The following is a 24438-nucleotide window of genomic DNA, read 5'->3' as shown; positions in this document are numbered from 1 at the left end:
ACATCTGTTGAACAAAGAAATTCATGAGTGAATAACATCTGCGACCTCGTTTCCTACTATGCATTCCTTGTGTGCTCCAGTGCCGCCACACCACCCTCCCCTTTCCTGTCTCAGGTCATATGTGTTGTTCCCTCTAAAGTGCTCTTCCCCCAACCATTAGCTTGACTGACTCTCACTGCTGTAGGCCTTGATGGGTCTCATTTCTCAGCAAATCTTCCCTGTTTATGCTAACTACCTCAAACACCCCTCTCCTCCTCTTGACTCTGCTTTTCTCCTGGCTGGCCTAACATATTTGAACAATTATTGTGTCTGTTGTTCGTCTGCCTCTCTAGATTGTCGGTTCACAGGGGTAGTGATTTTTTTCACACCTAGGACAGTGTCTGCTACTAAGTGTTCGCTCAATCAATATTAGTCAAGTGAATGAATGGAACCAGACGTGCAGGACCTATTCCACTAGGTTTGAAGCCGCAGAATGAGGATCTCAGTCCCCAGACTATCACTTGCTGCTCAGAGGCATCTTCCAGAAGTTCCACCTAATTTATCTGACCTTCAGTTTCTTCAACTGTAAGTTGAAGATAATAGTAACTAATAACAAGGCCTAATATCTGTAAATAGTAAATGGGGATAGTCTCAAATAATTTTGAGGATTACAAGAGAAAGCAAATGTGCACTAAGCTGTCTATTGATGCCAGCAATTATGATCTGAGAGGTGGAGGCAAAAGAAAGGGTGAGGAGGGTTCCAGATTTCCCTAAGGAGAAGGGATCAGCTGTCTTTGGCCTTCTAGTCTAGACCAGAAAATGAAGGTTTTTTTGCTAAGCAATTTTTGCTAAGCAAAAATTAACTTCTCTTTGCCTTTTAAAATACTAGCCTCTATATTTGGAAAAAAAAATGGGAGGAGGGGTCAGGGATCCTGAACTAAATACAGAGCATATAATCAATGTATGCACAGAGAGAGAGATTGTATGCACAGTATTATTTTGGCGGCGAATCAATCATTGTGGTATTTATTTACTTTGTTCTATTATAAAATTGATGGTACCTCATTTATACCATCACACCTGATGTCAAGCAAGCATGTAATACTTAGGTGTAGGATAATTGTCACCACGGAATATTTCATGGGAAAATTTTCCTGACAGTGTTAAGCAGCGGTATGGAAATTACTCAAGAGAGAAGTGCATTAAAAAAAAATTAGGATAATTTCTAACTGAAATGTTAACTGTAATGAGTGTGCCAGAATCAACCTTGATGTATCTATTTGGACATTTTCCATATCCCAAGTGGTTAGTCTAATACCAATTAAAGCATCACACATTGCTATTATCTTCTTGCATTATTATTTTCATGAATTAATTTTGTTTTAAAAATCAGACCTTTTCCAAAGGAGAATAAATTTAAATATCTGAGGTGCGAATGTGAAACTGATGTCAGGACCCATACATATCTATAATTTCAAATTCTGAAACCAGAGAATCATGGGAATAATCCTAAAAAATTTAAAATGGAGGAACTGACCTTTTGGGTCACTTAATTGTTCCCCTAGCTATTCACAGAGAATCCAAATAGTAGCTCTAGGTTTCCTTTCTGTGAAATTACATATCACTTTCCTCTTATGTTCATTCCTTCATTTGTCCATTTATCTACCCACCCATCATTTCAGTTTTGCAATTTAATAAATATTAGGCATGATTTATGTGCCTGGAATGCTGCTTAGAACGGATNTGCACACAACATGGGAGCACCCACATGCAAAGAACAGTTAATAACATAAAGGAACTAATTAGGATGTCAAAAGATAGTTGGAGTAGGGGTGCCTGGGTGGCACAGCGGTTAAGCATATAACATAAAGGAACTAATTGATAAGAACACAGTAATAGTAGGGGATTTTAAGACCTCACCTGTATCATTGGACAGATCATCTAAACAGAAAATCTACAAGGAAACAATGGCTTTGAGTGACACACTGGGCCAGATGGATTTAACAGATATATCCAGAACATTCCATCCTGAAACAGAATACATTCTTTTCAGGTGCATATGGAACATTCTCCAGAATAGATCATACATTAGTCCACCAAACAAGCCTCAAAATTCAAAAAGATCGAAGTCATACCATGTATCTTTTCTGACCACAAGGATGTGAAACCAGAAGTCAACCATGAGAAGAAAATCTGGAAAAACCACAACCCCATAGAGTTTAAATAACGTGCTACTAAACCATGAATGAGTCAACCAGGAAATAAAAGAAGAAATAAAACAGTACATAGAAGAAATGAAAATGAAAACATAATGGTCTAAAACCTTTGGTATGCAGCAAAGCTGGTTCTAGGAGAGAAGTTTATAGCAATGCAGGCTTACCTCAAGAAGCAAGAACAATCTCAAATAAACAACCTAACTTTACACTTAAAGGAACCAGAAAAAGAATGACAAACCAAACCTAAAATCAGCAGAAGGAAGAAAAAAATAGAACAGATCAATGAAACCAGGACCTGGTTCTTTGAAAAAAAAAAATCAATAAATTTAATAAACTGCTAGCTAGACTCATCAAGAAAAAAAAAGAAAGTACTCAAAATCACAAATGAGAGGAGAAATAACAACCAATGCTATAGAAATATGAGCAATTATAAGAGAATATTATGAAAAACTATATGCCAACAAATTGGACAACCTTGAAGAATTGGGTAAACATAGAAACATAGAAACTACAAAAGCTGAAACAGGAAGAAATAGAAAAGTTGAATAGACAGATGATGAGTGAAGAAATTGACTCAGTAATCAAAAATCTCCCAACAAACATAAGTCTAGGACCAGATGGTTTCACAGGTGAATTCTACCAAACACTTAAAGAAGAGTTAATACCTATTCTTCTTAAACTGTTCAAAAAAAATAGAAAAGGAACTTCCAAATTCATTCTATGATGCCAGCATTTACCCTGATACCAAAACTAGATAGCACTAAAAAGAAAACTACAGGCCAATATCCCTGATCAAGATGGATGCAAAAATTCTCAACAATGTAGTAGCTCATGTGGAATTTAAGAAACAAAAGAATTAAGCAAAGGGGGAAAAAAAACCGAGAGAGAGAGAGAGAGAGAGAGAGAGAGAGAGAGAGAGACAAACCAAGAAACAGACTCTTAGTTATATTTAGAGAACAAACTGATGGTCACCAGAGGGGAGGTGGATTGGGAGATGGGGAAATAGGTGATGGGGATTAAGGAGGGTACTCATGATGAGCACTGGGTGATGTAGGGAAGTGTTGACTCACTACGGTGTACCCCTGAAACTAATACAACACTATGTTCACAAACTGGGATTAAAATAAAAACTTTAAAAAAGTTTTTATATACAATGGAATATTTTCAGCCAGAGAAAAGAAGGAACTCTTGCCATCTGCAGCAACATGGGTAGACCTAGGAAGGTATTATGTTAAGTGAAGTAAGTCAGACATAGAAAGACAAATAGCATAGGATACGTCTTATACATGGAATCTAAGCAGAAGAAACCAAAACTAAAGTACCCCCCGAACACCAAGCTTACAGAGAACAAATTGGTGATTGCCAGAGGTTGGAGGTTGGGGGTGGGCCAAATGGGTGAAGGATGTCAAAAAGCACAACCTTCCAGTTGTAAAATTATTAAGTCATTTGGATATTAAGCACAGCAATGTGACTATAGTTTACAACACTGTATTGAATATTTGAAAGTTGCTAAGAGAGTAAATCTTAAAAATTCTCTTCCCACATAAAAAATTTTCTAACTATGTGGTGATGAATGTTAACTAGATCCTTATAATTATTTTGCACAGTATATAAATATTGAATCTGTTGTGCACCTGAAACTCATACATTAGGTCAATTATATCTCAATAAGAAAAAAGAATTAAAATTTTATTTAAAAAAGTAGAATCTTTTATATGCCTAAGGGATTTTTTTTTATGCATGCAAATTTGGCACTCTATGTGTAAATGTGGAGGTTTTATTTAACTCTGTGTGTTGTACCTGTCAATGGAGATAGAACAAAATCATACCTGAATCTGAATTTGCTAAGCTTTCTTGAACATCTATTCAGTGCCAGTCATTATATTAGGAACTAGATATCCAAAGACAGGTATAGTCACAAATCTTTCTGCTGAATGGAGATGCCACTTCTTATGCACATTGTCTTTTCCCATTTAACTGAAAGTTTTGACATTTTTTCTGACCTACCTCCAACCTCTTATTATGAGATACCAGATTAGATAGGAGAGAAAGGGCAGACTTTTGAGAAGATATAGTAAGGCAAGCAAGTAATTTAAAAGTTGTCACTGTAAATCATCCATGCCTAAAAGATGCATTTTTTATAAGAACAACAACAGAAACCATCATTACACCAAAGAAAATAACCTCATTCTTTAGTCATACCACATACGAAAAGCTAAGAAACACAGTAGTCAGAAACCTATTCTAGAGCTGGTATGTCTAGTGATTTAGTCTAATATATAAGCAAGAAAGTGTTCCTTGGGAAGGGAGTAATAATCTGTGTTTAAGAAGACTTTTACATGAAAAAAAAATTGCTCTATGACTCCAGAATGTTTCCAAGAGTTGTATTAGCTTTCCCTTAATCACTCACAATGGATGCATCGCCAAGAGCTGTTTGTCTATTTTTACGATGGGTCCTATTTGCCTTAGTGAGAAATGGCTGCTATGTTCTTTGAGAATGCCTTCAAGGATGGTGTAATGATTAATAAACCAGTCTCTGGAGTCAGATTACTTGGGTTCACATCCCAACTCTGCCACTTAGTAGCTGGTGACCTTGTGAGATCATGATAACAGTATCCCCATCAGATAGGTTCCTTATATAGATTAAATGAGTCAGTATTTGTAAAGCACTAAAACAGTTCCCATTCAAGGGTAAGGGCTATATATCCTTGTTAAGTAAAATACGTTAATCAAGAAAGTTGCTGATAGGCTCATAAAATGGGCCAGCTTTTTCAAAACTCAAACATGAACATTATTATTCCAAGTAGTCAGTCTTATTAAATAAGCACTAACTAGAGATATCTCAGGATTTCCCTTACCACCTCCATTCTTATTTAAACGTGAGCTTTAAAAAAGCACAAATTCTTCAAAGGTTGGTCTGTGTACCTATTCCCTTTTGGATTAGTTACAGAAAGATCATGCTAGAAAGGAACCATAGAGATGGAATATGTGGATTCTAGAGGCTATGATGGTAACAGGATCTGGGCCATTCCAGTTACCTATCACAAATGGGCCCGGTGAAAACTGTTGTATTGACCAGTGGTAAAGGCAGGTTTATGTTGCAGGAGCAGAAACAGTTTCTCCTTTATAGCCACCAGAAAATGGTGAGGACTCTTGAGGACTGATCAGAGCTACCCAGTGAAGGAGGCGATTTTTTTTCCCTGAACATTGCAATTATTGTCATTTACTCAACTGGTATTTCTCCATCCACGGGTACAATTCAAAGACAGCCTCACAAAAGAGTTTCCTTTTATGGTTAAAAGGTTTTATTCACTTGAGAGAGAAATGTTATGCTAGGGTTTATGTGCTTGGTTTGTGGGTTATTCTTTTTTAAGCTTTTTGTACTTGTTTGCCTATGGCAATTTAAGATGAGGTTAGCTTTGAGTAGTTGGTACAGCAGTAAAGGACTGTTTTATTGAATGCTGAGCTACTCTTGCCCATTTTGCTATTACTAATACAACTTAATGTTCTTACTAAATCACAAAAACACCAAGTAGAAACTGATGCTGAACGTGTTTATAGATATTCAGCAATTAGCAGAGGCTAATAATTCCTATTTATGGAATAACAAATAAAACCTAAGTGATTTTTTTTAACCTCAGTACATTTCAAACAAAATGTGTTATATATAAGTTTTTACTCTTAGGAAAGAAAAAAAATTGTGTTAGACCTTATGTGCATAATACACCCTCTTTTTAATTTATCCTGACTCTAGTATAACATTTGAAAATAAAACAGACTCAGCACAGGAAATGTAAAACTTTGGAAAGGACAACTATAGTATCAGAGAGCCAGAAATGCATCCATACTTAATGCCTTATTATACAGAGTTCATATTTTATAATAACAATGGAATAATGAGAATACTAAGTATATAAATTTCTGTTTTTGAAAATACTTATTCCAAAGTACTGTTTGTTTTTAAGAGTTGGCATTTATTGTATTCTCATTATAGGCATTATTGCAGTTAACCTTCATAGTAGTGTGATGAGATAGGGGCCATCTCCATGTATAGGAAAGGAAAGAGGTCTTTTGTAGTGAAATAACAGGCCACACACTTAATAAATACCCAAGTCAGAATAAGCCCATAGCTGGATGATACTCTTAACCTGTGCTCTTAACCATTACTTATTAATTACTGTCTGCCTGATTCTCCAAAAATCTTAAATTCATCATTTTTTTTAAAGATTTTATTTATTTATTTGACAGAGATAGAGACAGCCAGCAAGAGAGGGAACACAAGCAGGGGGAGTGGGAGAGGAAGAAGCAGGCTCATAGCAGAGGAGCCTGATGTGGGGCTCGATCCCATAACTCCGGGATCATGCCAAGCTGAAGGCAGACGCTTAACCGCTGTGCCACCCAGGTGCCCCCATCATTTTTTTAATCATCATCAGTAGATGACCGTTCAATATATGTAGAACACACTACCTCTTAAGCAACTTTTACTTATTCATGGTAAAGAGAAGGAAAAAATTCGGGGATATTGAAATTCACAATGATTTTTCAATTTTAGGCAAAATTAGGAAAATGCCATTATAACTTTTCATTATGTTGTAACAGAAATAACAAAAAATATCAGTGAATGAACCCTATACTTGAGTATTAGTGTTTTAAAATAGATCTAGATTTTGTAAGCCTATTTTGACCTCTTTGTTATAATGAATCTTATATCTCAAAGGTAATAGTGTGTGTCATGGCTTTAATTGGATTCTGAGTTCATGACCTTGGATTACAATAGTAACTGATAATATTATAGTCAGTCTTTAACATTACAACCTCAATGTCTCATTTTTATGATGGAAAAGTTGAAGAAGTTAGTACAGAGCTATATCTAGGAACCCTTTCTCAATGCCAGCCTTAAAAATTTATTAGCAACTTGATGTGATTTAATGGGTTTCAGAAATGTTTTATGCTTCAAGAAATGTTCCGTTTTTTTGCCAATCACAGTGGCTGAAATACCTGTATTAGAGAATCACTCATTCATAGAGTTAAGATTTCAACATTCAAGAGTTGTTTACTAAAACTGAAGTTTCTACAATAAGGACAATTACTCTATATGGTGAAGATACAATGTATTGTCCATAATAGGACATATTTCCAAGATAAACCCAACAGGAAGTCAGGACAATAGGTGTAAATCAGGACTACTACTCAAACTGAAAAATATAGTAACCCCAAGTACAAGTAACAACTTATGTTTTAGATGGAAGTAAGTTTGGAAATCAGACTCAATCTAAATATGATCGTTACGCAGAGGTACTGTGCAGGTAGAAGACCAAAGATAAATTTAAAAAATTACTTAATTTAGTGGATGACTAATCGATACCAAGTTCATCAGTAACACTGAACTCCTGAAACTTGACTTTCACCTTTAGTAATGGTTGTTTAGCAGTATTGTCAAACTACTCCATCTTCCCCTTCCCCAAAAGGAGACTGAAGAGCTTAACAAAATATAAGATGGTATACTTGAGGCATTGGAAGCCAATAAGAGAAGAGAAGAGTTTCTGGTCTGGGATCTGGGTAGGAGGAAAACCAAGAGAGATTTGTCCAGTTTTAGGAGTTACTTAACTTATGAAGGTTATTGTCAGTGCCAGAGGGAGTACAAAAGGCAGCAGCAGAAGAGGAAAAAGAAATCAAGAACAAGAACAAACAGAAAGCACTTGGTAGATTTTAACACAAATTTATCAGTGACTATACTGAATGTAAATGGCTTAAATGATCCACTTAAAAGGCAAATAAGTGCAAGGATTGTTACTCTGGATCAAAAGGTCAAAATGCAAATATATGCTGTTTATCAGGGGCGCATCTAAATTATAAGAATAAAAAACTGAAAATATGAAAATAAATAGAAAACATATATTTATGCCAACACTAACCTAAAGAAAGCGGATATAATGATATTAATAGTAAGGAAGAATGTGGCAAAATTATTGCTAAGGAAGAACATTTTCTAATGATAAAAGGTATAATTCCTCATGAAGAAACCACACGATAAGGGATTTTTCTGCTTGCATTAGTGCTTGCATGCAACTTCCATTTTTACTAGAATTAGTAAAAATAAGTAAGTTCTTACTATGGTCAAGCAGGATCATAAGCACTTAACACATATTACTTTATTTGATCCTCACAACCACCCCAGGAGATAGGCTTATTATTATCATCATTTTATACATGACATATTTTTCCACATGAGAATGAGAAATAAGGAGGTTGCCCAAAATTACATAGCTTATAAGCAATGGAGTGGAGGCTAAACCCAGGCAGTCTAGTCTCCAATTTACTTATTTTTTTAAAAAGATTTTATTTATTTATTTGACAGAGATAGAGACAGCCAGCGAGACAGGGAACACAAGCAGGGGGAGTGGGAGAGGAAGAAGCAGGCTCATAGAGGAGGAGCCTGATGTGAGGCTCAATCCATAACGCCGGGATCACGCCCTGAGCCGAAGGTAGACACTTAACCGCTGTGCCACCCAAGTGCTCCTAGTCTCCAATTTATAACGATAAGTATTTGAATAGGAAAAGCTTAAATGGACCAAATAATTTTTGGCTTCCTCCCTGCTACACATTTCAAACCGGTTTGCATTGGATGGGTTAGTGCCCAAGTTGCTCTTTTCCATCTGCTTCAATTTTCCATTTAGACTCTTCAGCTCTTCTCTTCAAAACCCCCTAAAAGCAGAGATATGGTATTTTTTCTCATGACTGGCCTCACATTTCTCCTGAAGTTCATTATCCCAAGAACAGCTGAAGAGTCTGGGGAGGAGACATCCCTTCAAAGGAAAAGTCATTTGCTACAGTAGAGGGAAGAGTGCCCTTCTTTTTCTAGATTGTTTTTCTATACTAGGGGATGTCTCAATCTAGCTAGATTGTAAGTAAATTTAAGTCATGCATTGAGGAATTCTTTGCTAACAGTCAGCTGAAAACATTTGCTAGGAAAAAAAAAAACTTTTGTTTCCTGTACACACACAGACTGGCTCACTACCCACTCCTTCTGGAAAACTTTGTAAATCTCACTGTCTGAAAAGAAGGAACAGTAGCTTCCAGGGAAGAGGAAGAAGGAAGAAAAAGGAAAAAGGAAGAAGGAAGAAGAAAGAAGGAAGAAGAAGAAGATGTCACTGAGGTCTCTTGTGTTCATTCGGGTTCTATCCAGTTCTGACTTCCAGGAATGAGACTTTTGGAAGGAGGAACACATGCAGCATGTGTGTTTCTAGTTCCTTTGTGTGTGTCCACATGGAGAACAAGGACCGTATCTGCTTTTGCCTCATCCTCAGTAGGTAACATAGAAGCAACAACATCTGTTGAACAAAGAAATTCATGAGTGAATAACATCTGCGACCTCGTTTCCTACTATGCATTCCTTGTGTGCTCCAGTGCCGCCACACCACCCTCCCCTTTCCTGTCTCAGGTCATATGTGTTGTTCCCTCTAAAGTGCTCTTCCCCCAACCATTAGCTTGACTGACTCTCACTGCTGTAGGCCTTGACGGGTCTCATTTCTCAGCAAATCTTCCCTGTTTATGCTAACTACCTCAAACACCCCTCTCCTCCTCTTGACTCTGCTTTTCTCCTGGCTGGCCTAACATATTTGAACAATTATTGTGTCTGTTGTTCGTCTGCCTCTCTAGATTGTCGGTTCACAGGGGTAGTGATTTTTTTCACACCTAGGACAGTGTCTGCTACTAAGTGTTCGCTCAATCAATATTAGTCAAGTGAATGAATGGAACCAGACGTGCAGGACCTATTCCACTAGGTTTGAAGCCGCAGAATGAGGATCTCAGTCCCCAGACTATCACTTGCTGCTCAGAGGCATCTTCCAGAAGTTCCACCTAATTTATCTGACCTTCAGTTTCTTCAACTGTAAGTTGAAGATAATAGTAACTAATAACAAGGCCTAATATCTGTAAATAGTAAATGGGGATAGTCTCAAATAATTTTGAGGATTACAAGAGAAAGCAAATGTGCACTAAGCTGTCTATTGATGCCAGCAATTATGATCTGAGAGGTGGAGGCAAAAGAAAGGGTGAGGAGGGTTCCAGATTTCCCTAAGGAGAAGGGATCAGCTGTCTTTGGCCTTCTAGTCTAGACCAGAAAATGAAGGTTTTTTTGCTAAGCAATTTTTGCTAAGCAAAAATTAACTTCTCTTTGCCTTTTAAAATACTAGCCTCTATATTTGGAAAAAAAAATGGGAGGAGGGGTCAGGGATCCTGAACTAAATACAGAGCATATAATCAATGTATGCACAGAGAGAGAGATTGTATGCACAGTATTATTTTGGCGGCGAATCAATCATTGTGGTATTTATTTACTTTGTTCTATTATAAAATTGATGGTACCTCATTTATACCATCACACCTGATGTCAAGCAAGCATGTAATACTTAGGTGTAGGATAATTGTCACCACGGAATATTTCATGGGAAAATTTTCCTGACAGTGTTAAGCAGCGGTATGGAAATTACTCAAGAGAGAAGTGCATTAAAAAAAAATTAGGATAATTTCTAACTGAAATGTTAACTGTAATGAGTGTGCCAGAATCAACCTTGATGTATCTATTTGGACATTTTCCATATCCCAAGTGGTTAGTCTAATACCAATTAAAGCATCACACATTGCTATTATCTTCTTGCATTATTATTTTCATGAATTAATTTTGTTTTAAAAATCAGACCTTTTCCAAAGGAGAATAAATTTAAATATCTGAGGTGCGAATGTGAAACTGATGTCAGGACCCATACATATCTATAATTTCAAATTCTGAAACCAGAGAATCATGGGAATAATCCTAAAAAATTTAAAATGGAGGAACTGACCTTTTGGGTCACTTAATTGTTCCCCTAGCTATTCACAGAGAATCCAAATAGTAGCTCTAGGTTTCCTTTCTGTGAAATTACATATCACTTTCCTCTTATGTTCATTCCTTCATTTGTCCATTTATCTACCCACCCATCATTTCAGTTTTGCAATTTAATAAATATTAGGCATGATTTATGTGCCTGGAATGCTGCTTAGAACGGATGAAGCAAAATTTACACTAGTATCTTTTTTCTAATACATCATAGTTTAGTGCAAGAAACAGAGATTAATAAATAATCAAAATATGAGATGTATTAGACATATGGACAGAGTGCTGACTGGATGAATCACAAAGGTTGATGATTTATGAAGTGGTNGCTAGTATCTTTTTTCTAATACATCATAGTTTAGTGCAAGAAACAGAGATTAATAAATAATCAAAATATGATGAGATGTATTAGACATATGGACAGAGTGCTGACTGGATGAATCACAAAGGTTGATGATTTATGAAGTGGTAACATTTCTTAGACTTAAAAAGAAGAGTATTTCAGGCAAAGCTAAACTATATACAAAGATAAGGGGATATGGATGGGCATGTCAAGTCCTATGAGTATTAGTTATGACTAAGGTTGAGCTTATGTCTCTCTGAAGGGGTTGGGAAGACGGAGAGAGGAAGGTAGGTGGGTTGATATTAAGCTCCTCTAAATTTTCTCCAGCTTCATCCTTTGTCACGTGTGTCTGTAGCAAGTCATGACACAGATCTACTTTATGACTGCCCTGGCTCTGACCTTTGTGGATAAAAATCAAGTGATCATGGTGACCAGAACTCAAAAGTTTCATTCTTTCTCAGGCCATATTTAGGTCTTATATTTTCCAGTGAGGTAGGGAGAGATGTAGGCATGATGGGGACAAGCAGTTGGTTCTTATTACTCAAAGACTCAATTTTTTTTTTTAAATTGGGAAATAATATCCTCAGCTCTCAAATTTATGTAGGAAATGTTTTGCTTTGATTCATATTACCAAAACCTTCTATTGTCTAATTCGAAATTACTAGCCACTCCTTCATATGATTTTATTATTTATTATTGTATTCATGTTATGCTCTCAAAGAGTAAATTATTCAAATATTTGAAATTCAAATAGTACATATTTTATACCTCTGGAGTACTTTGGGAAAGAGATGATAAAGAAGGTTTGAAAGTCTTTATCTAGAAAATGTCATAAATTACAACTGAAAAATGTCATGGATCCCATTCAGACTGTTAATGAGGATTACATAGTTGATGAGCAGAGAGTAACAAAGCTGGCTTGTGAATGCCTATGGGTGGCTAGACCTATACATTGGTTAAATGACTTGGCCCCATTTATCAGCGTTAAATTGTGTATGATTCAGGTTCATGCTGCAGCAAGATCACAAATTACTGTAGACATGGACGTTCAGGAAAGCCTATGGGTGGCTAAGGTAGCAAATAACAAAAAAATAAGGTAGCAAATTATAATTGAATGCTACTACATAATACCATTTGTATAATTCTTTTACCCTTTTATGTCAAAATGATCGTGTATGGATTTCTATATACTTTCTCCCTTGATTTTAATGAACTTTTTTATTAAGTTAGTACAGAATGCTTCCCAAAATATTAACAAGAAATTCTTACGATGTTTGTATCACTTTCTTGCAAGCTTTTTATTTTAGGTCCCATTTATGAGTATGCATTTTTCTGAAATTGAAAAAAAAATGTTCTGAGAGTTTATAATCCTTTAGGAGAGATGCAAACCTATCTCCATTGTGAACTTTTATAGGCGTAAAGGAAGTTGTTGTCTCTCTGTCCCTTTATGTTTGTTGAAATGTTCCCTTTCTCCCAGGTTTGCTTCTTGCAATCATCTGTTGAACAGTGGAGTACCTGACATGTGTTTATTCCTTAGGCAAACGTGTAAAACTCTTCAAGTTCGAATGGAGAAGTAGAAAGAGAAGGTTTCTGCTGTGCCTGATGACAGTTTTTGATTTTTCCACACTCAAAAAAATTCTGGCTCCATGTTGGAGCACTAGTGTGGCGAATCCTAGTGTTGGTCGGATTCTAAGGAAGGGACAGAAGTTTCGTTGAGGAGTAAAGATTCAAAACATCTCCTGAAATGAGCTCTCGTCTTGGTTTATTTCTCACAGAGCAGCAGGTGTGTACATTGTGTTACAGGACTAACTGTAACCTACTCTTTCTTATAGTTACCATTAGCCTTCTGGGTGCTCCTGATTTCAGGGGGAAAGATGAAATTGGTACAGCTTTAGGGATCAGAAGGCAAAGAACTTAAAGAAAGGCACTGAGAACTTTTATATTTTTTTACAGAACTAATGAGACCCACAAATTAAAACTGCCACAAGGAGGTGAACCTAATATTGTCACTTACAATGGCCCTGCAGTAGACATTGTTTTTCCAAGAATAGGAAATGGATAATACAAAACTTTGGGTGTATTAGTGAACCTCTGTCAGTGTTCAACTTGCCTATTAATGAGGAAATTAGCATGAAAGGTACTGAACCATCAGGCTTTCACTACATCACCATAAACCAAGTGAAGATTGTATTCTTACCTACTGGTCCAATCTGTGTACACACACACACACACACACACACACACACACACACACACACACTGCCCTGTAACTGAATCAGCTATGTCAAACTAGCATCTAAACAATGAGAAATAGCTAAAGATTCACATTTTGATCAACTTTGGGAATTTGAAACTACAGAATTGTGACTAGGATTCTAAAACCAAAAAACAAAAAACAACCAGGGAAGAATATAACTGAGAAACAGAAGGGAAAAAGCAAAGCATCCAGTATATTAAACATCACAGACTATATTACAATTTTTCAGAAAATACATTCTAGTTTTGCAACTTATTTCCCAAAGATATACCACATATGGAAGGATCATCTCTAAATGTAATATTATGGAAAAGGATGGGGACGGGGAGGACGGCGTATGTGCTACTGCAGGCATGGTACTAGCGTGGTTCGAGTTCCACCAAGTTCTTCTCCAAGTGACAGCAACACATATTCAGAAGATATCTCAAGGAAAGGTGGTGACTAAGAGCCATTTGCATTTGCAACTCAAACTACCCAGGAAGTTCAGAGAAAATGTTGCTCTTGGAATCTCTAGGCTACTAAGAAGTATTTCTTCCATGTTTCAGCCCTTGTCCCCAACTCCACTGACCTCAAATTCACGTTTTGAGTACAATTCGTACTGCTTACTTCTGCTACCCTCATACGCAGTGAGGCTGCATTTCTTGAGAAGTACGGTACTTGAGCAGATAGGTTTAAACTGCTTCAAGTTAGGCTGTAAGTCTGAAAGTGGATGAAAACTATCAATTCAAATTACAGTTTTATAAATTAGAGGTGAGTCTAAAAAAAATGAACTGAATATCAAATTTGGCAGGTAAAGTACCTTCCAATTGAGTTCAAAATCTCAACTGTCTCTAAAAATGTGTGAAGTAGGCTGGTATGTGAAATAATATTTTTTTTAAGTCTACTCAGATTTCCTCCAAGTATTCAAAATGATTGTTTTCCCTGTCTAAGGACTTTTCAATGTTTTTAAGCGAAACGTAACTGGATCCTGTTATCCTGTTGTCTTTCAGAATGATCTTAATTTTGGGGGTAATTTTCTACCTGGAATAAACACAAGGTGGGAACAAGGGCCAGGAGAAGGAAAGTCTTACACTTCCTAAATGTCCCAAAGGAATTTATTAACTACCCAAAGAGATATCGGGGAATGTTTTATTATGCTAGCAGTGAATGTCATCCGGACGGAATCAGTTGATCTGCTTGTGAGGAGATGAGTGTGCATAAATGGCAACACAAACAGTCATCTGCTCTCATGAGTCACATAGAAGAGTTCATGGAAGGCGCACTGTACAGCTTTCAAAGTTCCGAGAAATAATGCAGGTCCATCTGTTCAAAAGATTCATTTCCAGTCAAGATCTTTACTTACACAGCATAGGAACCTGAAAGCCATTGACAGATGTTGTATTTGTGGTAAAAGCTTACTAGTTTTGCATTTTAATATAATGAGTAGGCTTCTTAGAAAAATGAAAGCTACACAGTGCTTATACCACCACTGAACTTAGGTAATTCAAATAAAGTTTTATCCTATTTGGAATTAGTGCTTCTTAAGAAATTCAGAGTAGTTTGGGGATAGAAGGGAATGGGAAGCTCACTGGGTCTAACAGACTCACTTGGCAGATAGAAACCCTGGAGATTCAGAGATTTTTAAGTGACTTGTCCAATGTGCTCAGACTAGCAGGTAGTAACACTAGTATAAAACTCTTATCGGAGTAAGGCCACCCCTCTTCCGTTATGCTTGGTGTTTGGGTTCTCTCCAGAAGTGTAGTTAGATTACAGGACGTTTTCTGCTTCCACACTGTGTTATACCTAAAATAACCAGTTAGCTATGGCAATGCTCTCTGTTGTTTGAAATGACTATCCTTCCAATGACTCAAGGCTGTTAAATTTTTAGAGAATTTATAGGAGAGATAACAAGGTCATTTAGTAGAAACGCTGACGCTAGCAGAAGTATTATACAGCTGGCTTTTGGTGCCTCAAATGTTAAAATAAATGTTCAGGCCAAGCCAGCACCGGACATTCTTAGGAAGGAAAAATAAACTGTGGCATGAGAATCCAACAGTTTTCATGGCTATAGGAATCATCTGCATTGCCAAGAAAGTAAAATACAGCCTTAGTTTTTTTTATATAGGTAGGTAGATTTATGAAGATGGTTCATACGTCATTGCCATATAGTGCCTCATCTATACCTAAATGCTGTCTGGTCAGCTTACTCTTGAGTTATTATTCAGACTGACAGGTGTCTTTCATTTTGTAATACCTCATTATATAAGGTGCTTTAAGATAGGACAAGTGCATTCACGTACAGTTATGACCAGCTCAGTGGCAGCTTTGCTCCAGTTTAAATGAGAAAACCTGCTACTTCAGACTAACGATGTTTTAATTGCACATTCAGTACACAAAAACTAAGGCAAGGGCTTAATTCATATACTTGTAAGAGCTACATTAAAAAAAATACATCTGCAGCAAAGCAGCACTTATATTCCAAGCAAGGGAGAGTTCGTTTAAATCAGATTTTAGGATTATAAAGTTTTTCTAGCTTTCCTTTTATCAAATAAGTTGAATTTACTTATTATCAGAATGTTAGTTTGACTTGGTACCTGTTGTGATGTCATGAAGCAACTGTATTATAAAGACTGGACATGCGCTGCATTTAAACCTACCACCTCCTTTTGGAAATATTGCCACATATTTATTCCTTGCCTTCCAACTGTTTAAATATTGTTCATCAGTCCAAAAATAAATGTTTCTCTAATAACATGGGTATTCGCTGTAAATTCAACATATATTTATGAAATTGACTTGCAATGTTCGTTATGCATTGTCTGGTCTATTATTGTGTGTATAGGACCCATTTTATATTCACAGGAACGTAAATATTGTCCAATAGTTCCTCATAATAAGACTTTAATGACCACACTGAAGTTCTTTTTTTTTTTTTTTTGAATTAAGCTAAAATGATAAGATTCACGATGCTATGGAAATTTGTCAGTGATTTCTCAAATTTATGTTGACTGGAAAACTGAACAACTAGGATTTAAAAAATCTGGAGTATGGGATAAAACTCAAAGTAGAAAAATATCAGAATCATCAATAATTGATGATTATTGATGATTATTGATGATTCTCTCTCAATTCTGCAGAGAATAAGGAAATTTACAAATCTGCATTTTGTTTCGGCATAATTATACCACACTTATTTTTTAAGGCTAGGCGGTTAAAGTATAGCGCTAATTTCCTAAATATTTGCTCTGTATGCAAAGTCTGATGGCAGTTGGTCCATTAAAAAGACAAAGTAAGAATGAAAAAGAATGGATTATGTGTCTATAAACACTCGTAATGTACGATCAGAAGAAATTAGGGGCAAAAACTAGGAATTCAGTGCATTCAGAAGGCTAGAAATGTGTGTGTATATAAATAATATATAATAAGAATTACCATTTACATAGTGTTTATTACATGCCCAGCACTGGTCTAAGCACTTGACCTATTAATTTATTTGCTCCTCAGCTCATACAACCCTATGATGTAGGTACTAATATTATCCCTGTTTTACTCAAGGTCACACACTGAGTTATCAGCAGAACTGAGCACTGAACCTAGGAAGCCTGGCTTCAGATACATTCTTTTTAACCACTATTCTATATCACCTCATCTGAAAAGAGTCTCTCTCCCAAAGTAGGCCCAAACAGTGGTGCTTCCCTCTTGACATGACTTTTATGACTAGTAAGAATACAAAATGAGTAATTGCAAGATCAGTTTCTATAAGACGCTGAAAATTAACTTAAATCAGTAACAGAGAAACAGCAGTAATGCCCCCTCCCCCCAATAACTATCCTACATATCACCTTTTATGTCGTGTTTGGGAATTACTACTACTACCACCCGTTATTTAAAAGCATTCACTCAGACACTTTGGAAGGATTATCTGATTTCACCATGATAGCAAATGCATGGGGTCTGGTAAAACCATTCTCATATTATCCTTGGGGAAGACCAGGCTCAGGGAGTTCAAATAGCTTATTCAGCTCCGCAGTGTGAGAAGATGCTTAGAAAGAGATCTGAATCCGGCTGCACCGTCGCATCTCTCATCATCGCATGTTGCCTCCCACTGATAACTCAGGCGGTGGGCCTTGAGCGGGGAAAAAGGAATTACAGACTCCATGAATAGAATTATTTTAAGAACTTTATAAAATCATCTTTTACACTTGGGGACAGGGAAGATTCTTGAATTTCCTTTTTAGCCTTTCTAATTTATCTTCACTAGAAGATAGGCAGAGGATACTGCAGAATGTTCAAAATATAAAATAAAAACAGTATAAAATAGCTGACTTAATTTCATATTTAACTAACATTATGTATGCCATTACCTGGTTTTGTTTTCTCTAGTTATATTGGTAAACAGACTGAAAGAATGTGATTTTAGCACAAATTTTTGAGAAATCTAATCAGGATCCTGTAATAGATTTGTTAGACTAGGAGAAATAAATGGATGGTTTTTTTTTAAAAAAAGGGGATAATTCTTAAAGAATTCGTGTTTTTTGTTTAATGTTAGCAGGTTAGCTCTATCCTGGTGGGTCATTACTGAGATGGCTCTGTGCTTGTGACAAGAAAAGCTGCCATTACTGTTATTATTACTATTAGTATTATTACCTTTTGCATGTGTCAGCTGTCAAGTATTTTTTCTTGCTGAATTGGCTGGTGTGCAGCACACACAAGGAAGATTTACATAAAAAGGAGCAGCTGTGTGAAACATTGCCTTTGGAAAGGCAAATTCACTGAGGTGGTGATTAAAACGTATGAAGCTCAAGGCACAACTGTAATGATCGTAGGACCACTTCTCTCCCTCATGCAGTATTTTATATCTACTGCCCTCAGAACCAAAAGGCAGTACATTCGTGGTGGCAAATGCCATTTCCTATCCTGTAAAGATGGTTTTATTGCAACCTCCTGCTTTTAGTTACTGAAAACTTGGCTGAAAATTCTCTTTACAAGCTACCACTTTTTACTATGTGGCCTCTTCCAAAAGATACGGCTTGAGTGAGAGAGAATAATATTTAAATTCTAAAAATAAGGCAATGCGTAATGTGGTGTATTAAAAAATTTGAAGGAAGAGCAACATTTGTAAATGTCAGATTGTATTAGCATTGCTTAAAGAACACTTGCATATCAGGAACGGGTCAAATGGCACTTCTTTTCCAATCAGCATGCCAGAATTCTGACTTGAGTAACTTGGACTTGTTTAATAAGCACGTAAATCATTAAAGGGTTGATTTTCTCGTGTTACATTTTGCACAATTCAATTCTACATAATACCGTGTCTTTTGTATTAGGTGATTAAAGTTGGTGATAATGTACGTACATTCAAAATCATCCTTATGTTTTCAAATCTCTGGTTTTGCCACTTGAGTTGGTACAAATCTGGAGGTTGTCAAGGAGGGCTGAGACATGCTCACTCGTGATCATACGTGTACTACATTGAAAAGGACAAGGAATTACTTAGCCTTTGTTTGGATTCCTTAAGAGTTCCTCTAATGTGACTAAATATCTGTTAGTGTACTTTTAGTGGTTCTCTTGTTAAAAATTTGTGCATTAAAAAAAACCTCTAAAACTTTTATTATACTAGTTCAGAATAGATGTTTTCATAAACATTATCCTATTTGAGCCTCACGGCAACCCTGTGAGGTTAACAGGATTATCTCCTTTCTACATACGGGAAAACCAAGAAGTGGCGTGACGTGTCCACTGTGCCTGCAAGCACTACCACCGTGACCTTAACCGAGAACTCCACACGCCAAACCACAATTACTTGATCAGAGTAATTTACAAAAATGAAATCTAAAACAAATAGCCCACGTAAGCCCTATCTTCATCTCGTAAAATGTGCTAGGATATTTTTAGGATTAATAAACTAGGAATATTGTGGAAAACTGGAGCAAGAAAAAAAGTCATTTTAATCATGTTTCAATCTATGCTTAGACAATTCTTCTAGTCATGTTTAAATTTTTATTTTCTAGCAATTATTTTAGCTGAAAGAAATAGAATAAAACAGATTTATGATATTCTTAGGATGTGCATTGTATATATGTGTTTATGTGTATACGTGTATTTTACTGAGATGGAGGAAAAATTTGTTCTATGTACATAAACCTTTGGTATTGTACTGTAAATTTGAGTGTCTATTTTTAAAATTATGTGAAAACAAAGCTTTAATATATAGTTCAGAGAATCACTCTCCAGATTTATATAAACTAGCAGGATGAAATACGTAGCTTGGAATGAAGATAAGAGGCCATCTACCATACCCACGAACAGATTACTTAGAGCTGGTGCTTGAAATGACACAGGAGGACATGCCACTCTCTCTCGTGGGGTCACGGCACCATGTCCGTCCAGTTGCCTACACTGAATCCCTGCTGAGGCTAACCCATTAGTTCTGTCTCTCTCAATTCCTCTCTTTTCCTTGTACTAGTTTTGGAAATATAGTCCTTTATCATGCTTTTTAAGTCTTCCTACTGAGAGGAGAATACCCAGAAAAGGCAAGTGGATCTTGCTCAGGCAATGGCCATCAAGGATTGTGTTAAATCAGTATTTATCAAGAAAGTTTATCATAAAGAGTTTGTATTTTTCACAATGATCAGCTATCTCTATTGACAACCTGTGACATAATGTCTGTAGAAAATTCATATTTGCTTTCTGCGGTGTTCTTAACACTCACACTCAAACTGGGAGCCATTCACCGAACTTCTATAAAATGACCGCTAAGTGGAAGACAAATTGAAAATGAGATTGCTGCCCTCCCTAAGATAGCCCCTGCTCCCAGCATCTCTGGAGGTGAGCAAGTCCCTTCTGTGTCTGTGTCCTTTCATCCTCAGTTCAATTCCTCCCATAGTTCCTCTGTGCATGGGAGTAAGAAGCTTTAAAGATGCAAGTAGAGGCTTCTTCCTTGGGCAGGATAGCTGACCAATGAGATGTATATAAGATGGCTGCCTCCACACAGAAAATACTTGTTTTTGAATGTATAGCTTCATTTTGCAGTGTAATTTGAGACTAGGTGTGGTAGAGCCAGAGCAAGGTTATTTTGCTTAATGTTTCTCTTTTTCATAGTTGATCAAAAAACAGCCTTTCCATAACTATTTTATGGAAGGATGAGTAATTATATAATTTAATGGAGTAAAACCAAAGTCCACAGTAACTTTCAAGAATTCACTTTTTGTAATAACTGTTGCTTGAAAAGAATAGTTATGCAACCAAATACCTTGACATTAGAGTATACTTAGGAATTCACTGACACAGTAGAAATCTATCTCTTTCTCTACAACCATCTATCATCTACACATATGCATATAGAGAGAGACATATAGGTATCCGGTATTCCGGATGTCTATTATTTTTTTTTCCTGTACACATTCTTTGGACTTAAGTAGGTGTGAAAAGCCAGTGTGAACCTCCCTTAATAATATTTACAATAGCATTAATAATACTATCCTAATCAATTTTTTGAGAATTTTGAAAATTTAAAATTTGGTAAAATATTGTACAATCATTGTTTTTCTCCCCAGATATTTTTCTATACAAAGAACAAAGATTCCAGAATCATTCTTTGGATTTGAGACAGGTAGCATCACCAGTTAAGATCTTCCTGGTCACAGCTGCAGTCATTTGGGTAGTTGTGCAAGTGGCTCTGAAGTACTGTGAAAGGATAAAGAGGAAAAAAACAAACAATGGGTGTATTTTTATAAGATGGCAACATCTGAATATGGTATTCCTTTAAAATTCAACAATTTATTTGATATACCAAATACCACCATTTTGAGTCATTAATTTCTAAGACTAAATTGTGTTTGGAGTTTTAAGATCACAGCCTTGTTATAAAATGATTAAATTTTCTTCTTCCTTTGTAGGTAACCCATTAACTAAGGATAAATCAAGTGATCCTCAAGCCTGATTACCCTGAACATATGCACAGAAACTTAATTCCTGAGGTGATCTTGAAAGGAGATTTTTATTCTGCTCACAAGAGGCACTGCAGAGTCTTATTTCCAAGGGATTTCATGGCTCGTAACCAGCCTCTTCTTGAAACCAAGACTTTTAAAAAGTCAGACATGAACTTCTATGTCATGAAGATTTTGTCAGATTTGAACTGTGTTCAACTTGTAAAATTGCACTTGCTAAGAGAATTTGAAGTTGCCATCTGAAGAGCTGGTGTTTCCAGGTGATGTCAGAGACACTCACCTTTTGGGTTCTTGGCCTCCAATGTGACTGCTTTTCTTGTTTCTGAAAGTCTGCCAAGTGCACCGGCCTTCTGCCATGGATATGTTCCTGGGTCCGGTCCCGTGTTCACTGGTTGGTGGGACTGTACCCGGCTTTACTGACATTTCCTTTGCGAACTTCTCTGGCATGGTGTAGACTGAGACAGTTTTATTTGTATCCTAATCTTGGAGCTCTGAAAGCCTACATGTTTTAGCATCTTACAGTTGCTTTTGTTAAAGGAATGGAAATATATATCCATTGATAATAATTATTGTTGGCAAGTAATAGTTATCTGAAGACATCAATCATATAAGAATGTATAGACAAGCTGACATGTTTCCCCAAGGCTAACATACTACTGCAGCTGTCAGTTAAATAGGTAGTAGTTAGAACTGAATTTCCATTTTCATTATATGCTATTTTGTACTTCTAGAGTACTTTCCCTCTTGGTTTTTAAGTGGGCTTTTTCTTTCATGTTTATATTTACTTTTTCCCTTCGCAGAAATCAGCAGTGAGCAGTCAATTATGTAGGTAACCTTCGGTTTCAAAAAAATCGCCAGGGGTGCATGTGGATTTCTGATTTCTTAGCTCGAGAGTTCTTCACTTAAGATTTCTTCTAGTAATTTTTTTTTTTAACTGTCCTCTCATTTTATAGACTGTCCCTTGCTTGCTCCCAATGACTGTTTGAATGCTTATATATTTGTTCAGTCTGTTAATAGAATTGTTCATTTTCCTTGGTCTCAAATTTATAAATATTTGCTTATAGTTGTGCCATTCGGACAATTTCTTAGGTCAGTTTCCATCCACAGTTTTGTAGTCATTTTAACATTTTTGTTTTTCAGTTCTACAGGAAAGTCTTACAAATATTTAAAGGCCTTAAACATGTATGTAATTTTTTTCTAAGTTATTACAGAACGCATAATTTTATACTACATTTATTTTATTTCATTTGTTATGTGAAGTTGGAGAAGAACTGAAAATGCATAGCCATTCTGTGATAATATTGTGTAAATGTGTAGTTGAAGGGATGCAATCGGAGACTTTGTTTACTCATCATAGCCTAACAGGAAGGTACTTCAGAAATTGTCCTATTAGAAATTCCATCATGTTAGAAAAGATGTGACCATTTTTCATATTTTTAAAACTCAATGCCATGGTCAATTAAGTCTATGTTGGTTTCCATGATGGAGGCTGACATACCTTGGAGAGTTTTGGTCTGTTAGTTGGTAACAAATTTCAAAGACCAGTGCATTACCCAGAATGTTTTCTGGGCGGAAAAATTAAAGTGTAAAATTGGTTAAAAATTAAATTTGTAAAGTATACTTTGAACACTGAACCAAAGTGTACTGCCCCCCAAGTCCGTGGGATGAAATGACTTCTTCCCTCCATGTTAATTATACATAAAACTAATTAGATGGCTTTGAGTGGATTTTGCAATAGTTTAAGACTGTATGAATTCGGAAAGAAAAAAGTAACACTTGTGCTGGAATTTTTCCATCAATTATAACAGCATTAATTTCTTTGGAACAAAGTAGAAAACTGTATTATTTTGGAAATTATGAATTTGTCCTAGGTTTGTTTGAAATTGTAGATCATGCTTCTCATTTTTTTAACTGAGTCCTTTAAAACAACACTGGAAATTCTGTATTATATTCAAGTGTAACACATGCATATCAATAGAAAAAAATAAATGGAATTTCAAATATACTAACTAGATTATCCCCAGTAGATTAATGTTGTGACAATTCAGAAAAGGTAAATAAAATTGGGATATAAAAGGGACTCTCTTTCATGGGTTACATTTGGAGAATCCGTCTTCTAGTGTTTTATTTTAAAAGTACTTCAGTTACTATCCAGAAAAACCTCTGAATTCATGGGCAAGCTGACATAAATTTTTCAATCTAACTTTTAATAAGAATCCATGGCAACTCTTGCCATTTACACAAGGTTCCAATACTTGATTTGCTTCTTTGCTAGGAAACAATTGAAAGAGATATATTTACCCTTGTGCTATTATTTGCCCACATCTTGACTATGAGGACAACTGATGTATATTTGCTAGCAATACACAAAATTCTATTATACAAATTGTTAAATATACTGCTTATCCTTTGAAATTCATTATATTTGGAAATGTTAATGAAAATATCAGAAACGGTTATAACTCAGCATTCAAATTTCTAAAAATAATTTTTAAAAAAGTTTAAAATTCACAAGAAGTTACAATAAAGAGTGGAGAAGTTCTGTGTGCCCTTTCCCCCAACTGTCCTCCAATGACAAAATCTTGTAAAACCAAGAAACTGACATTGGCGCAATATTATTAACTCAAATACAGAACTTACCTAGAATTTACCAATTTCACATGCAGTGTGTGTGTGCGTGTGTGTTTGTGTGTGTGAGTGTGTGTGAGAGAGAGAGAGACAGGGATCTTATCCTTTTCAATTGATAAAACTTTACTGTGATGTGTATTAGAGCATAAGAATATGGTCAATGAGTGATTTGTAGTAAGTTTTTTTCAAGTTCTCTATTTTTAGAATAACAT

General features: G+C 36.0%; 1 protein-coding gene across 3 annotated transcripts in view; it reads left to right on the top strand.

Moving 5' to 3' along the window:
- TAFA2 (TAFA chemokine like family member 2) overlaps positions 1 to 23672 on the top strand; it is a 465665-nt gene extending 441993 nt beyond the window's left edge. For 2 of the 3 annotated variants that reach the window (XM_019800050.2, XM_034644337.1), the window contains exon 5: positions 21548 to 23672. In XM_019800050.2, the coding sequence (XP_019655609.1) occupies positions 21548 to 21559 (12 nt within the window). In that variant the 3' untranslated portion in view covers positions 21560 to 23672. Of the gene's footprint in view, positions 1 to 12950; positions 13197 to 21547 lie in introns of all 3 variants that reach the window. The other variant, XR_004620993.1, reaches the window with a different exon arrangement.
- Positions 23673 to 24438: the final 766 nt, after the last annotated feature.

Source organism: Ailuropoda melanoleuca, chromosome 15 (genome assembly GCF_002007445.2).
Source record: "Ailuropoda melanoleuca isolate Jingjing chromosome 15, ASM200744v2, whole genome shotgun sequence".
NCBI classification, from domain to species: domain Eukaryota; kingdom Metazoa; phylum Chordata; class Mammalia; order Carnivora; family Ursidae; genus Ailuropoda; species Ailuropoda melanoleuca.
The sequence above is the reverse complement of the archived record's forward strand: the minus strand, read 5'-3'. Positions and strand labels throughout refer to the sequence as shown.